We start from the raw sequence: 17,395 nt of genomic DNA, 5'->3' as shown, positions 1-17,395 counted from the left end.
ATTTAATGGCACAAAGGCTCATTTACACCTGCATGTTTCATCACGTCACGTGTACAACCACTGGTGTGCACTAGAAGGCTCGGTGCTTAATACCAGTGCAATGGGAGTAGCAATAGCACCTCATTATTGGCGTATGCATTAAGATAATACTTACCTGGGTCCCATCTTGATCCAGCAATGTTGCACTAGAGACTTGGGTAACATTGGCCCCTGCTGTTGTAAAAGTCAGTGAGCCAATGAGGAGAGAGAAGGGACGGGGCCAAGCCATTGCTCCGTGTCTGAATGGACACACAGAGCAGCGGCTCGGGTGCCCCCATAGCAAGCTGCTTGCTGTGGGGGCACTCGACAGGTGGGAGGGGCCAGGAACGTCAGCAAAACCACTGCACAGATCAGGTAAGTATAACATTTATTTTTAAACAAAAATAAAAGGAGACTTTAGTATCACTTTAACCTTGTACTTTCGGTAAAGGAAGTGAACAGTCGTAGATCTCCTGAACTAGCTTTATTTCACAAATTACCTCCTGAGGTCCAAAAGAAATCCACAAGGTTGATTCTGTATATGACTTTAGCAGCCAGGATCGCCATTGCAAAACATTGGAAGCAGCCTATGATTCCACTCAATTACATTAAACAAAAATTGAATTGGATCATGGTTAATGATAGGTTCACCTGCACCCTCCAAAACACCAGGAAATTTGAAAAAGCATGAGGTCTATGGATCAACTACTTTCCCATGGACTAGCGGGTCCTGGGACAACCCTCTTTACTTTCTTTTACTCTACACCCTTACTGCAGTTGGCAATCTTCTTTCTCCTCCTTTACTCACTGACTTGTGCCCTCAGCTATGCATACTGGGCCTCTTTGGCTTCTACCCCCGAATTCCTTTTTTTTTTCCCTCTTTCTTCTTTTCCCTGTAATGTTTATGGTTTGTGCCTATTTTAGATCATATTAGATGCAACACTTCTATTATGCCCACCAGTATAGATGTTATGGCTTGTTCTGCTCTTTAGTTTATCTACCACTACTACAATACGTTCTCTGATGATCATTACTCAAACATTCTTCTTTGTCGACTTATTGGTGTACAAGTTAACTATTGTAACTGATCAACCGGAACCCTGGCCTGGGTACCTCCGTTGACGGATGCTCCTAGTGCTTCCCGAGGGCTCCAAGCACTCCACCAGACACCATAACCATGTCAGACCCCAAGAACCGCCGCAGCTTGGTTGGGGTCTCGCCGTCTCCTACCCACCTTCGACGAGGCTCCAGGTTCCCGTGGGTGAACCTCTCTTTCCCCAGAGAGTGAAGCAGAAACAAGCTCTTACAAGAGCTTAGTGATTATCCGAGGGAGTATGAAGATCATAGCAATCCCTTGTAGCAGCTTCCCCATTGAGGAGACAGGACTCTAGATTGAGGGTGAAATAGAACTCAAACTTTAATGGAAAAGCTGCTCTTTTATACAGTTTCCCCCCACAAGTTTACCACCCAGGTGGACCTTGTTGGGGACAGGACATTCACAATCCAATAAAAACAGGGTTTTACACTCAGTCATTCCCATACAGTGTACACAATCCCTCCCCTCTGGCTGATTACAGTATCATAAGCAGATGAAAGTGTATACAAGAACTAATTATCTAGCCATCTGGACAGAACAATGTGAGGTAATTAACATTTAACAATGGGACAGACACAATCCACATTCCCTCCCAATACACAAACAATAGGGAAGTCTGCCAATGACAGTCTGTGTCTCTCTCACAGACACGTACACATAATACACATTATCTAGAAGTCAGACTTCATGGCAATGGTCTATAACAGTCTAAAGCCTAGTACACACGCAACGAATTTCCGCCGACCGGTCATCCATCTTTTGTCCAGAGTGGTGTTTTGTTGGTTGGAATGTGCTCTAGACGGCGCACTAATTTTGTTGATCGACAGAATTCTACTTCAGAAGTGATGTCATGTGTTGGTTTGCTTTCTTTGTGTTCTTTCTTCTCTGAGCATGCCCAGTCTTGCTCATTAGATTTTTCCCTGTCGAAATCTGTACTGACTGCATGAAAATCGGACATCTTTTGACAGAGGACAAAAATGTTATAGCCTGCACACCAGAATTTTTTCGGCCGAAAAGTCAGAGACAGTTGTCGGAAGCATCATACTAACAAGCCGAAAATCCGCAGATCGGTCGTCGGACGAAATTTCCCGGCCAAATTTCGACTCGTGTACGGGGCTTTAAGCTGGATACACACTATCCAAATTTTGTGGTTAGATTTCCTTTAGATTTACCTTTTCTATGTAGTGCAAGGGCCTGCCAGATTGCATACAAATTGAAAGTGTTTAGGTTTGACCTCATATTATATGGTTTTGGTAAGTCTAAAGGAAAAAGTCTTCAGAAAATCTTATAGTGTGTATGGCCCTTTAGTCTCCCAGTGTAAAGTGGGGATAAATCTTCATATTTCTATAAGAAGATATTGCTGACAAATATTACTGTCCCATCTGAAGCAATTCAAACCATTAAGTATCTGTTTTTCTCTTCCAGTGACAGTGAAAACCGTCACAACTATTTTCTCTGATGCTTGATTTCAAATATACTTGGTTATGGCTGACTCATGTGCCTTACTACTATGAACATCTGAGAGACCCTTTTATTTTTTTAAAAGGATTGAAATAAATTGATTCTGAATAATATCCTTTTTCTCCTAAACTAATCTATACACACCTGCTACCTAATATTCCTATAATCTATTTGTCATGAAATAGTATTTTTACTCTGTGAGCTCCTGAGCTTTCCTCACTCAATTATATGGAATGAACAGTGCATGTTACGCTTGCAGTCATATATATATATATTTTTTTTTTTAAGCTTGGCGATGCAGTGTGCACACTTGAAACATCAGGTGGAAAAAAAAAGTGCACAGGGTGTGCACTAGGTCCTAGGTACTGATCCCCTGGGGTGAAGGACTCCTGATGAGGACTGGAGTACTTGTGGTCCACCCATGTACTTGGTGGGGCTCTGCTCCATGCACACTACACATTCCATAGTCCGTCTTGTCTTGGTAGCAGACAAGAAAGGGTGGCTACATTCATACATTCAGTGGGACCATGGAGAATGAACTTAGCCACCCTCTAGCAGGAAGTTGGATCACAGCTATAAAAAAGGAATTTGGAGGGTCTGAGAGCAACAGCAGATACTATAAAGCAAAACTTTACCCAAAAGGGGAAGTTCTGCTTTTCTGCCTCATCCTTTCCCATTTTTTTTTTAACCACTTTACCACCGGAGGATTTTGCTGTCTTACGTCCAGGCCACTTTTTGCGATTCGGCGCTGTGCAAATTTAACTGACAATTGCACGGTCGTGCGACGCCGTACCCAAACAAAATTTACGTCCTTTTTTTTCCCACAAACAGAGCTTTCTTTTGGTGGTATTTGATCACCTGTGCGATTTTTACTTTTTGCGCTATAAACAAAAAAAGAGCGTTTATTTTGAAAAAATAACAATATTTTTAACATTTTTTTATATGAAATTCCCCCCCCCAAAAAATGTAAAAATCAAAATTTTTTTAAATTTTTGGCCAATTTGTTTTCTGCTACCTATGTTTGGTAAAAAAAAAAAATCACAATAAGCGTATTTTGATTGGTTTGCGCAAAAGTTATTGCGTTTACGAAGGGAAAGATTTCTGTCATTTTTGGTGTTTTTTTTTTAACGCGTAATGGAGGCGATCTGCTTTTTTTTTGCGGGGCTGCGACATTGCGGCGGACAGACAGATCGGACCCTTGACTGACATTTTTTAGGGTACCAGTGACATTACTGCAGTAATCAGTGCTATATATATGCACTGTTACTGTAAAAATGACACTAGCAGGGAAGGGGTTAATTTTATTGGAGAGGGAGGGGTTAATGTATGCCTGGTGCTTACTGACGTGTGGGGGGGGGGGGAGGGGACTGAGTAAGTCATGGACAGATCGGATGTTCAGCTATGCTGAACATTCCGATCTGTCACTCCCTGTCACTGAGGAGATCCGCCCGCTCCGTTTACACAGGCGGGCGGATCTCCAAACTTGATTCCCCGATGATTGGGGAAGGGGCGGAGTCCAGCGACGTAGGTCTACGTCGCTGGACGATAACGAGCCACATTGCTGCAGTAGCAGCAACGTGAGCGGAGTTCAAGTGGTTAAAGCAGGTACCTTACATTTCCCATGATTCTCAACCACATTGCAGAGTGCATGAGCATCATGGGAAATGTAGTTCCAAAACATCTGGGGTGCCAAAGTTCACCATCACTGGCCTAGGTGATCCAAGCGGAAATTCACCTCCCTCTCTGCAGCCTCTTGGGACATGCCACTGGTCCTAGAAAGTTAGGGGACCAATCACAAAGCGCAGCACGGCTCGCTCATGCGCAGCAGGGAGGAGGTTGTGAAGCCACAAGGAGTCACAGCTGGCTTCCCACACAAACATAGCGGTGCCAGTGATGAAAATAATAAAAATGCTGCGGCCCCAGCCCATGAGAGCACTGTGGGAGAGTTAATGAAAGGAGTAATGGCACCGATTCGTCCTGTGCGGACGGGGTACCTCCACAACTGGACAGGAAAAAGCACACTCAGGGGGACGGAGTCACCCTGAAAAAGTCGTTGTATGCAGAGAACCGACAAAGATATCTAATACTAAAAATCTTTTTATTAAAAAATTACCAATCAGTGACAAAAAGTGAAGCAGATGACCTCTATAGGAGATTTTGGGAGAGGGGATACTCACATCGTATCCTTAGAAGGGCTAAAATAGACGGTAGAAAGACAAGAAATCTTCTAAATCTCAAACCATCCACCCCGGCAACCTCTGAGGCCCCAATAAGGATTATTCTGAGGTATGGGGCACAATGGGAGGGTTTGGCAAAAGCAACGGGACCACTGGCATATACCAACCAGATCTGATAGGGTTAAGGTTGGTCAAAGACCAGCTATGGTCGCTAAATGGGCAAAAAATTCAAAATGACACATTGGTACAATCTGAATTTCTAAGGGCGGTCAAAGGAAAGTGGCTTACAGATCTACAAACATTGTATGCGGTTGTGGGGTGTTTGCGGCGATCCCTTGAATAGGTTGTGTACAGCAGCATTGTTTTTTGCCACAGGTGGGAGCATCAACTATGACATGTAAACCTCCCTCCACTGCCATTTCTGATAAGGGAGGGCACCTAAACGTGACCACAACACTGCACACATTGATGGGACCACACCCTGCGCCATTCTAAAAGTCAGACAAGCGATCCGATCAGCAGTGCCCATGAATGGACTGTCACCATGAATGGCCCATCTGACACGAAGGACCCAGCCGGAGATATTCGCCTCTCATGGCATGAAGAGTGCAGAGAACACGCCACCCACGTGTACTACACATCTCCGCCGCATATCTTTGACGTCACGATGCGACATTCGCACTGTAGCGTATGGGCGGGTTTTCGTTTTTTCTCTTCAACTAGACTAGCAGCAAAACCACGCCCTCTTGTGTCACGCCCACCACTGTATACCGCCCTCCTCCCCTGTGTCTAATAGTCCGATCGCTGTCAGTCACATCCGGGTAGGAGAACTCATGATTGGTCAATCTTTAGAGCCACACCCTCATTAAACACCCATTACAGATGAGGATTCCCATTGGCTTTCATGGTAATTCCAGAGCTGGTGTCATCCACCCAGACCCTCCCACTCCGCCCAGAAACATAACAACAGAGATCCCCATGCGGGTGCAGAGGAGCAGCAGGCTGCAGACAGGGCTGTGCCGACCGTCATCTGCAGACCGGGCACCCTGCCATCATCACACGGGTCTGGGCTGCCAGTCAGAGACACCCCCACCACAACCTGCTGCCGGGCTCATCTGGGACTGTCCTGTGCCAAAGATCACCCACCCTTCAGGACCTACCACGGTGTGTGTGTGCGAGACAGGACTGGCACATCAACCAACCTGCATTCTGGCATCTACAAGCAGCTGCAATGCAATCCTGAGATCCCTACACTTGGGACTGTGACCCTTACCCCTGGAACTGTCAGAAAGAATCCGGTCATCAACACCTGGGACTGTCAGAATCCTGAGATCCCTACACCTGGGACTGTCAGAATCCTGCGATCCCTACACCTGGGACTGTCAGAATCCTGCGATCCCTACACCTGGGACTGTCAGAATCCTGCGATCCCTACACCTGGGACTGTCAGAATCCTGCGATCCCTACACCTGGGATTGTCAGAATCCTGCGATCCCTACACCTGGGACTGTGATCCTTATCCCTGGGACTGTCAGAAATAATCCAGTCATCAACATACACCTGGGACTGTCAGAATCCTGAGATCCCTACACCTGGGACTGTCAGAATCCTGTGATACCTAGTCCTCAGATCCTCATACCTGGGACTGTTATATCGCTACATCTGGGACTGCCATTATCTTGAGCTGTCATACTTCTGAGATCTGTCATACTTCTGAGATCTGATCCCTACACTTGGAGCTGTCCTGATCCAGAGCTCCTCACAGCTGGGACTGTCCATCAGATGAGAGGTGTGGAGCAGTGACTGGTCTCATTCGTTGGTCACCTGTAGCAGAGCAGAGGAAGCACAATGTTTGACAAGCGGAGGATCCCCTTTGTGGTTCTGGACATAGTGTGTGTGATCCTGGGTATGTCTCCTGCCATCATTATCCGCATGCACCTTCTTCTATCCCTATCCTGGCAGGGGGCCCTCTTCAGCTTCCTGCAGGGGCCCCCATTCCTGAGCATGTAACCTGATATTCCCGTTCCATATGTGTCAGATTCAGTCCTTTGCTTTGCATGCCCTCCATGACATACTAACCCCCCTGTATTCTCCTCCTCCTCTGATCCTTTGTTGGTTCCTGGCAGGGTGTGCAGTCACACAGGCCATTCTCCATCTTAAATAATTGACTCCAATCTGAGATGAGGATCTAACTACCTGATGGCTGTGTAATGTCGCAATTTAAGGCGACTGTACAAAGCGCAGTATTTGCAAGCAATGCAACGGGATTTGCACAGACAGTGTAGTGTTTAACTCCCGATCAATAACGTCTGTCAGGTGTTTCTAGCGGTCTGTGTTCCTATTGGCAAGATTCTGCCCTATTCTATGTCTGACAAAGTAGTCACCAGTAAAGGAAGTGGGAGTAAATCTTCCCAATAGGACACAAACAGCGATAATTTGGCTGTACCTGTTCCTAAGGAGGTTTCACTTTGATGTAGGTGACCACGTGTCGTCGCCAGGACAGGAAGAGAGGTTGAATTTCCTTGATGGGGACACAGGCAGCGGATTGAGTTTTAAAGCTGAAGTTTGGGTATGGGATTTTGGACATAGTTACATTGGCCCAGCCTGAATCCGTGTAAGTTATGTATGTGCCATACCTGTGGGATCCTTTTGGAATCACTGAAGTAGACACTGCTATTCCAGTGATCTCCACTAACTTCCAGGTTCTGTACTGAACGGCTGCCCTGTTACATTGTGAACACAGGAGGTCGGCCGCTCAGCATGGGCTCCATTCAGAGAGCACTTGGCAATTTTTTAATGAATGCAAAGTATTCTCTGATTGGACGAGGCGGAAATTGTGTTATCACCGCCCTGCCTGCCTATTGAAGATTTGCAAATGCCATTTAAGTCCAATTCCTGCTTTGTAACAAAAGTGAACAGTTTGGTACACACCTCCAATTCAGAATGCGTTTTCTTCACTTTGCTCCAATACCCTTTTATTTATTTATTACAACTATTTATATAGCACCAGCAATTTACACAGCACTTTACATTCACATCAGTCCCTACCCCCAAGGAGCTTACATTTAAAGTCTCACATTCACAGTCACACATACATATACTAGGGACAATTTAGACAGGAGATAACTTAGGCTGGTCATACACTATACAATTCTTTTGATCAATTTTCCTTGAGGTCAAATCTAAATACTTTCAATTTGTATGGAATCAGGCTGGCCCTTGCACTACATAGTTTAAGGTACATCTAAAGGAGATTGAACAAGAAAATTGTATAGTGTATGGCCAGCCATACACAGAGCAAATTTCTTTCCTGCAACCACAGGTACCTGGAGGAAACCCATACAAGTACAGGGAGAACTTGCAAACTCCATGCAGACGCAGTTCTGGATAGGACTCAGCCATTGTTTTTGATCTCACCAGCAATGTTTGGCAGGCATTGGCACCTTGCAAAGCTTGCCAGACCCCTCAGTTTGACCCAATGACCGTGTGTCCCCAATGTGCCTTAGAGACTCCTAAGGTGTATAGAAAGCTTTTCCTTTTAATTAACTTCCTTTAAAAAAAAAAATGTTTAAAGATATTAACATAACAGTTTATCAAGCACAAATGTTCCATTAAAATATTATTTTTGTAACATAAAAGCTGAGGTTGCACCGAGTAAATGGATGCCAAACACGTCAAGCCCTAAAATTGTGCACCCCTGAGGCTCTATTTTAGGGTGCAAAATGTTCCATAGGTGACGCCAGGGGGCGTGGCCATATGTAATGTGTAGAGCAGTCAATGCTTTTTGTATATAAGTGACCCAGCGGGTTTGTGTATGTTTCATGTAGGTGGGGGCTGCGCGGCTCTAAATTTTATTTGGGGGGGTTTAGTGCTTGAGTGTAACTTTATTTATTTTATTTTTTTCCTGGCTTAACTTTATTTTAACCACATAAGGGACCAAAGTCCATTTTGTTTGGTCAGATTTACTTTAGGCCCCTTTCACACGTTTGTGACTTGGGACTGCAAAGTCGCATGACAAGTCCTACCCCATGATTTCCAAAGAGTACCGTTCATATCTGTGCAACTTCAAGTTGCAATGACTTCTTCAAAGTAGTCTATGCGCTACTCTGGTCTGACTCTGATGCAATTTAAGGTCTTTAGACCTTAAGATTACACGGGCATTGCTTTAAGTCCAGCCAAATTTGGGTAAAAGGTCACACAAGTGTGAAAGGGGCCTTAATGAGACATCAGGGGTCTAGTTGATCCCTGATGGTTTACCTGCTTTCAATTGAAGGTAATGGAGCACAGATTGCACTCCTTCTCTGAATGCAGACGTGACATAATGCCCTTCACTTCCATGTTCATCCTATCTAGGGGAGATCAGCAAATGGAAGTTCACTGGTCTCTCTCCCGTCTACCCAGCAACACATGCCATGAGGATCCTAGATCTTCTGGAGGGACAGAGGAGCCGGGGAAACTTGGTGGGGGAGGGTGCACATGGAAGCAATCAGTTGGCTCTAAAGCTGCCCAATTGCTTTAACTTGCCAGCCAACAGTCAACCATTGGCGGCAGCAAAAAGGTTTATCCCGCTTCCCTTCTGCCTGCAGTGTTTTAGGCTGGTAACAGGGTCTCAAAGCAGATCTTCACTGCACCTGACCACATCAAACCAAAAACGCTATTTAATTTATTTTTACTATTCATAGCAAACTTCCCCATCCATGTCTCCATGCTTTGTTTTGGTGAAAAATCTCTTTGAAAAACACATTATACAATTACATTATACAATTCTATTTTACAATTTGCCTTTAGATTTACCAAAATCATATGAGGTCAAACCTAAACCCTTTCAATTTATATGCAATCAGGCAAGCCCTTGCACTACATCGTTCAAGGTAAATCTAAAGGAAATTGAATAAGGAAAATTGTATAATATATGGCCAGCTTTAGGGCAAATGATTCATGCGCTTCCTGCCCTTAGCTCTAGCTTTCAAGCTCTGCATGCAGGAGAGTGTGCTTAGCTGAGAAAACCCCTCCACCTCTCCTAAAGACTCCTAGGGTGTATGACATCATTTGCCTAGGCAGGAAACCAGGAAGTAACTGAAGAAATTAAAAAAAGTGAAGTTCGTGTGGATACAAAAGGTGTTTTTTTTTTTTTTCTAGTTGCCAAATAGTGTAAAAAGTTAACAAAATATTGCAAAAGAATGATGTGGTGTAAGAGATTGCTTTAATGAACTGTATGCCTAAATTCAAGATTAGAATACATTGCAGTTTACTAGTTTTCAGTTTTGCTTGCTACATTTGGTTTTCTTTTTTAAAAAAATTCTTTCTTCTTCTTTTTATTTATTTTTTTAAATCCAGGATAAGCAAAAATTATCGAAATATATGAGGGCATGTGTATTCTAAGGTCCCTCCGTGAAGGGGGATCCTTTTGCTCAGTGGGGGATCTGTCTGCTGATCCCTCCTGAGCAGGTGGATGACAGGTCTGTGTCTGCTCCGTTATGTAGAGTGGACACGGACACAGCCCACTCTCCTTTGTGGAGCAATCGGATGGAAACGGACTGCCTGTCCATTTCCATATCATCCGCCAGACAGATCGGGAATAGGTCCCCCATTCGTTTGCTTTTGGCGGACAGGATCAGATCGGATTGCGGCAGGTGTCAGCGGACATGTGTCCCCTGACATCCACTGCTCCATAGAAGAGAAAAACTAAGGGCTCTTTCACACGGCCTGCCTCCGTAGGCAGATCTGTGCTGCTTAGCGGGGATCGATCCGCGATCCCCGCTGAGCCGGCGGATGACAGCTCCGTCTCTGCTTGCAGAGCGGAGAGGGAGGTGTCACAGCTCCCACTGCTCTCTATGGGGGATCGGATGAGAGCGGACCACCTGTCCGCTCTCATCCGAACCCCAGGACGGATGGAAAATAGGGTTTCCATCCATCCGGATTTCACGGACAGGATCGGATGCGGATGGCAGCGGGTGTCAGCGGACATGTCACCGCTGACATCCGCTGCTCCATAGGGCTGAATGGGGCATCCGATCAGATCCGCCTAAAAAACTGACAGGCGGATCTGATCGGACCGCCCGTGTGAAAGAGCCCTAACAGGTGAACCTGATCATATCCGCTGTGTGAAAGAGGCCTAAAGCTGGATACACACTATCCAACTTTTGTGGTTAGATTTCCTTCAGATTTACCTTTTCTATGTAGTGCAGGGCCTGCCAGATTGCATACAAATTCAAAGTGTTGAGGTTTGACCTCATATTATATGGTTTTGGTAAGTCTAAAGCAAAAAGTCTTTAGAAAATCTTATAGTGTGTATGGCCCTTAAGGCTGGCAATAGAGGGTGGCCGAGATCCGAACCATGTGTAGGCAGCCTGAATGTACCAAGTTGATGGATCGATCAACTTGGGTACAACCCACCTGCCGGATTCACTTTTCGTTATTCTGCTGGGAGCAGACAATTGCTCGGCAGGAGGGATTCCCTGCTGTCAGCATTGTCCTGTGTTGATGGGGGAATTGTGCAAATTTCTTTCCTGCAACCCGTAGTTGCAGGAAATAAATTTGCACCGTCTATGGCCGGCCTTATTTGAATCTTGGTGTGCTGTGACCTAAAGTTGGCCATATGTAAACAATGTAGTAGTCTCACTGTGTATGGTATGCAGTCAATCACATTGCAGACCATTGTTGGCTATGCTAACGGTCAAGCAAGTTAGTAATCTGATTTTCTGTTTTGTTGTGTTGCCATAAGTGGCGTGGTATTGCCTTTGGGGAAGTAATGGTGGATTTCCTAATTGGTAGAGACCGGTGGAAGTGCATGTCAGGACACATGGGGATCGTCTGAGCGTCTCATTTCTAAATGATCAGATCTTCATGTTTATGGTCACTAGAACACCATAACTGACCATTGAGAAGTAATAGTTCTTATAGTGTGCTGTAGTGTAATAAGGTCCCCCAACTAGGTAAGGACTAAATTGTGCCTGTTATATCAGATACATACAGAACTGCAATCAGGAGATTAACAAAGGTGCCTATAAGTGCTTGTTTGAGCTGGGCCCCTAAAAGTCTAAAGCCTTATACACACGCAACAATTATCGGCCGACCGATCGGCCGTCTTTTGTCCAGTGTTGTTGTGTTGGTTGAAATGTGCTCTAGACTGCACACAAATTTTAACGGCCAACAAAAATCTACTTCAGAAGTGATGTCATGTGTTGGTTTACTTTCCGTGTGTTTTTTCTTCTCTGAGCATGCCCAGTCTTGCTCATCACATTTTTGCCTGCCGAAATCTGTACTGACTGACGGAAAATCGGCCGTTCTGTTGACGGCCAACAAAAATTTTATAGCATGCACACCAGATTTTGTTCGGCTGAAAAGTCACAGTCGGTTGTCGGAAGCATCATACTAACAAGCCGAAAATCGGCCGATCGCCGAAAATTCACGGCCAACTGTCGTTGCGTGTGTACGAGGCATAAGGGCTTGTTCATGCTATCTTTTGTCTCTGAAGAGTGATCTGCGTTCAGATTGCTCTTTTTAAAGAACATTTGACAGGCGGTGAGGCATTGTATCCCCTACTTCTTGCCTGCTTTAACCCCTTGATTCCCCTCACTAGCGCACCGCAACCGTGTGCATTGCATGTGGTTGCGGGGGCCTTGCAGTGTGGCCCCATCTACCTAATGGGTCGCTTTTGGCGGACACTACATCCGCCAAAAGGGACCAGGTCTATAATTCCTGCTGCGCCTGCAAAGCATAATGGCCCGTGGTATGTGTACACTCCTCTGCCTTTGCAGCTAAAGGGGGTAGTGGTTGGGGGGTTAAAAGTGTGGCTCAACCTGTAGTTTTTATCACCCAAAAGCTTCTAGTGTGAATGAGTGCAAAGTGCACTCTTCTATGCAAAGCCCAACTTTGGCTTAAGGCTCCTAAAGACTTCTCGAAATAAATTCAAGCCATGGGTGGCCTTGCACGCATTAGTCAGCCAAACAATAACTAGATCCTGTCAGATGCAGTCGCTGTCCTGCAGCACCTGCGTATTCAGGCAGCCACAAAATAATAGCCACCAGTGAGGATTCTTCCACACTGTTAGCATTAATTGGGGACGGATTTTTAATGAGAGAAAATCAAGCCTTGTATGGTGGCCTTGAGATATCCATTGAAATGAAAATCAATGACTACCCAACTGTATTATTGTACCATGAATTTTAATGCAATAATGTGTACACAAAAGTGTGAATATGACCTTTAAAGCGGAACTCCACTCAAAAGGGGAAGTTCCGCTTTAAGGACTTGTCCACCGCTCCTCTTGCACAATTGGCACTTTTGAGGAGTGGGAGGAGCAGGTGCCTGATTTTGACAGGTACCTGCTCCCACTTCTGGCGCTTGGGAACGGAAGTTCTCCTCCCTCCTCCCGCCCCTGCAGTCTTCTGGGACACTGACAGATCCCAGGAGACTGCATCCACCAATCCAGGATGCACCACGCAACTCACGCATGCGCAGTGGGCACCCGGCTGTGAAGCCGCTCGCCACTGGACCCTGGACAGGTGAGTGGCTGTTTTTTAAAAGTAAGCAGCTACACTTTTTGTAGCTGCTGACTTTTTTTTTTTTTTTTTTTTTTTTTTTTTTTTATAGGTGGCTTTAAGGCTGGGTTCACACTGATTTTGGGTTCACACTGGTTTCCCCACATCCAAATAGCATGACAGGAGCTTGTGACCAGCTCTCAATGGGAGTTGGTTCACACATCTTGGGGGGGGGGGGGGACGTTGAAATCCGCACTGGAAAATGGTCCTGTGCATCTTCTGGTCCATTTCAGGTGCGAATTCAGTCAAAAATTTGGACCTGAAACGGAGAACTGGGACGCACAGGACCCCCTGCTGTGAGCCGTGGCTGCAGCTAGTGTGAACCCAGCCTAAAGTCCTGTTCAGACTACCACAGTCCCTTGTGATGCCTTAGTGGGTGTTGTGTTAGCTGATTCAGTATGAATAGTCTTCCAATGAACAAAAAAATGCACACAACCTCTTTTAGCAATGCAGAGCACCACAACGCATGGTATATGTAATGTGGTGCACTGGCTGCTATTGTATAGTGCTTACCACAACACACAAGTGTGATCGGGCCCAAAGTTGGCAAGAGTGTCAAACAAAGGGGTCTTAAGATGCCTAAGCTTAACAGTCCAATACGATATTGAGGTAGGAAAGGAATAGTGTCTAACCTGGACCTTTTAGTACGCTCCACTCAGGAATGTGGCTTTTAGTAGGTGCATCATGGAAGCACATTTGCTTGACTAGGCCCCTGTTATTTGCTTCTAAAGGCCCGTACACACGTACCGATCGTCGGCATACAAACGTCGGTGGACGAAGGATCTGCCGATTGTACGCGTGTTAGTATGGTGCCTCCGACAGATGTCTGCGCACAATCCGCGGACAAAAGTCTTTCGTGCAAACATGAAAATATTTGTATGCCGACACCAGAACGGACGATTGTTCGCCTGTCAGTACACAATTCGGCCGACAGACCGCAGATTTGCAAGACTGGGCATGCTCAGAAAATAGAAAACACAGGGAAAGTTAACCATTACATGACATCACTTCTGCAGTCGGCGGACAAAATTCTTGTGCTGTCCTTGTGCTGTCTTTGCACTTTTCAGCAGACACCGACATCCCGGGGAGAAAAGAGGAACATTTGTAAGCCGACCATCGGTACGTGTGTACGGGGCTTTAGGTATCTGTCTGCCACTCAGCAGCAGAAGGGTTACGGGCAGCCTGAGAGTTTAATAGCCACAATTATAGAGCAGCCCGTTCTTCAGACTTTGCAGGTCTTTTCATGTGTAGTGCCCTGAGGTCTGCTGAGACTCCCACTCTATAATTAAATCTATAAATGATTTGTAAAGGAGCGTTATATCTGCACTGAGACTGCACTTGTCCTGGATGTTCCCATCTACTGGGAGGAGAAACCTTCCAAATACCATGGCACTGTAATGGGCAGACACTGGAAATACTAAGCCAAGGGGCGGTGAGGTGTAGTAATGGTAACCATGCAAGGCCATAAAAGCATGCTTGATAAAGATGTTTGGGTGGTTATCAGACTGTTGACCTTGCGTTTTAATGAGTCTGATGGGAAAAATATTGTGATTCTCCATGGCAATCAGATTCTATTGGGTTTTTTATAGATGGAGTTCGTTTTGGATGGAGGTTGGAAGGGTTAGACCCTCGTGTGGGTTTTTTTTTTTGTTTATTGGTGGCTGTGTCTCCATTATCGAGATTAACCCTTCTGTTTGTACTGGTGACCATTGTCATCAGTACAAACCAATAAATGGCACTGCAGTACAAATAACGAGTTACCACAATGTAGAGATGGAAACCTTACTTTAATAATAAAACATAGAGGAGCTTTTCTTAAGATGCTGTCGTTATATTTTGTGCAGTATATTGTGATTTGTCAGATTTATTGGGGTGAGGACTTGAAAAAAGACAGAACCGTCCACTTTGAAGAGAACCTGTCAGGATTGGGCCTATGCGAGAATCTAAATATCATCTTCAGAGGTCCAAGGTTGCCTGAAATCCTGCCATGTCAAAAGCATGATGTCTGACCTTTTACTATCAGGAGCTGATTGATTGCCATGACATACTGTGGTAGAATCCGCTGAAGCCTTTTTAGTTGTGTTAAATGGAGAGAGTGGTTATCTTCTAGCAACCAATCAGACTTTAGCAGAGTGGTATGGGTATGTCATGGGTTACTGCACATTATCCTGTGGTAAATACCTGTAATAAATAAAGTTATTGATTTATGAAGCTCCATCTTCTACTGATTACTAGACAAAGTAATCAATAGAACTATAAATGAAGTTGCCCTTTAGTGTAAGTTACTCATTTACAGGATACACTCTTTAGTTGTTTGACCTGTAAATTACTTATTCAAAAAGTAAAATGACATTCAGGCCCCATACATACTGAGTGTACACAGCACAGCTCTTCTGAAGGCCAGGAGAAAAGCAGCGTTACAGAAAAGCCTAAAGCCATGTTTTTGCAAATGCGTTTTAGGTGCATCAAGCGCTTGGGTGTTCATTCATTTCATTGGCTGGAATATTAAAGTGGTAGTTAAAACTGCTTAAACACTTGTACCTACAGGTAAGCTTATAACAAAGTTTACCTGCAGATGCAAGAAATCTCTCCTAAATGTGAACCGTTTAGGACAGGGATCCTCAAACTACGGCCCTCCAGCTGTTGGGCAACTAAACGTCCCATGAGGCATTGTAAAACTCAGACATTCCCAGACATGACTAGGGATGATGGGAATTGTAGTTCCTGAACAACTGGAGGGCCATAGTTTGAAGACCCCTGGTTTAGGAGATATTCAGCGTTTCTCCAGCCGGTGACGTCACTGGGGCATGTCAAGGCACAGCATACCCATGTCGTCACTTCAGAGCTCTGTGCTGTGCCCGTGACTTCCACACACGTGCAGGAGTGACATCATTATGGCTCGGCCATTTAAACGGCCAGAGTCCGTGAACCCAGAAGGAAGGCCGGTGAAGATGGAAGCCCTGTCAGCAGTAATAGCGTGCTGCTGGAGGGTTTCATTTTCAGGTAAGTCGATGAAAATTAGTGGATTATGCACCTAACTTTTTAAAGTACAAGAGTTTACAACCACTTTAATTTATTCTGGCCATTGAAATGAATGAACGCTCAACCACTTGTCGTGCCTAGCGCTTATGCGCGTTAAGACCTGTGTGTATGTGTGTATATATATGTATGTATGTATGTATGTGTGTGTGTGTGTGTATATATATATATATATATATATATATATATATATATATATATATATATATATATATATATATATATATATATATATATATATATATATATATATATATATATATATATATATATTATATATATATATATATATATATGCGTTTAGGTGCACCAGGCTTTTTTTTTTTTTTTATTTGGTAAAAGTACTGCTGCTCCTGGCAGTGAGTTTCTTGTCTGCCTTTACCATCCTGTAAATGCCTGTGTGTACTTGTAGAGGGGTTTAGAGGCAGAAGAAAAAACATCAAAAATCTATATAACATTCATATATTTTTATTTTACCTACAGTGTGCATGAGGCCAATTAGTATATTCACTTTATTTACGTTTCCTGAAATGAATCGGAGGAAGCACGCAATTTTTTTTCTAATCCAGGAACCCATTCCAGAAATATTCTGTTTTATTTTTAGTCCTTATATTGTTGGTAGATACCAGGGTGTGTTCATGGAGGAAGTTCTGATGGTGAATCATGTCATTAGAAGTCCTGTTTATAAACAGGTAGGTTAGCGCTCTAATCTAGAACAGCAATGTGCAATATCTGCTGATAGTTTATGGCCGCTGCAGCTTGGAAATAAGTCTTTGTTGAGTAATGTGGTTAATAAATATTGTGTTGTGAAATAGCTGTTATCTTCACTGAACTTTGTGCTAATTGGCTGAAATATATTTACCCTATTGGTTATAAGGAGATTATAATATGGTCTTGTGGTCTGCCTCTCTCTAATTGATATTACCTGCAGAGCTGAATGAACTGGAAAGGAGGAGGGGGGAAAGCTAAAAAAAAAAAAAAAAACTTAGGCCCCTTTCATACTTTTGCGACCTCTCCTGCGACTTGAGACTGCAAAGTCGCATGACAAGTCGTACCCCATG

The 17,395-nt window shown here is 44.4% G+C and overlaps 1 protein-coding gene and 1 long non-coding RNA gene across 3 annotated transcripts in view; one reads left to right on the top strand and one right to left on the bottom strand.

The window, feature by feature from the left end:
• Window positions 1-5,987: 5,987 nt before the first annotated feature.
• LOC309553811 lies at window positions 5,988-6,435 on the bottom strand. Its single transcript, XR_014225197.1, has 3 exons — window positions 6,252-6,435; window positions 6,062-6,157; window positions 5,988-6,027 (listed from the first exon to the last, which is right to left on the bottom strand). It is a non-coding gene; the product is annotated as an uncharacterized lncRNA (long non-coding RNA).
• A 48-nt stretch (window positions 6,436-6,483) lies between these two features.
• The window catches only part of PLPP1 (phospholipid phosphatase 1), a 151,251-nt gene continuing 140,339 nt past the window's right edge, over window positions 6,484-17,395 (top strand). For both annotated transcript variants that reach the window (XM_082255233.1, XM_082255232.1), the window contains exon 1: window positions 6,484-6,658. In XM_082255233.1, coding sequence (XP_082111359.1) covers window positions 6,601-6,658 — 58 coding nt within the window. In that variant the 5' untranslated portion in view covers window positions 6,484-6,600. The remainder of the gene's footprint in view (window positions 6,659-17,395) is intronic.

This window comes from Pelophylax lessonae (genome assembly GCF_965119305.1).
Source record: "Pelophylax lessonae genome assembly, chromosome: 1".
Taxonomy (NCBI): Eukaryota; Metazoa; Chordata; class Amphibia; order Anura; family Ranidae; genus Pelophylax; species Pelophylax lessonae.
The sequence above is the reverse complement of the archived record's forward strand: the minus strand, read 5'-3'. Positions and strand labels throughout refer to the sequence as shown.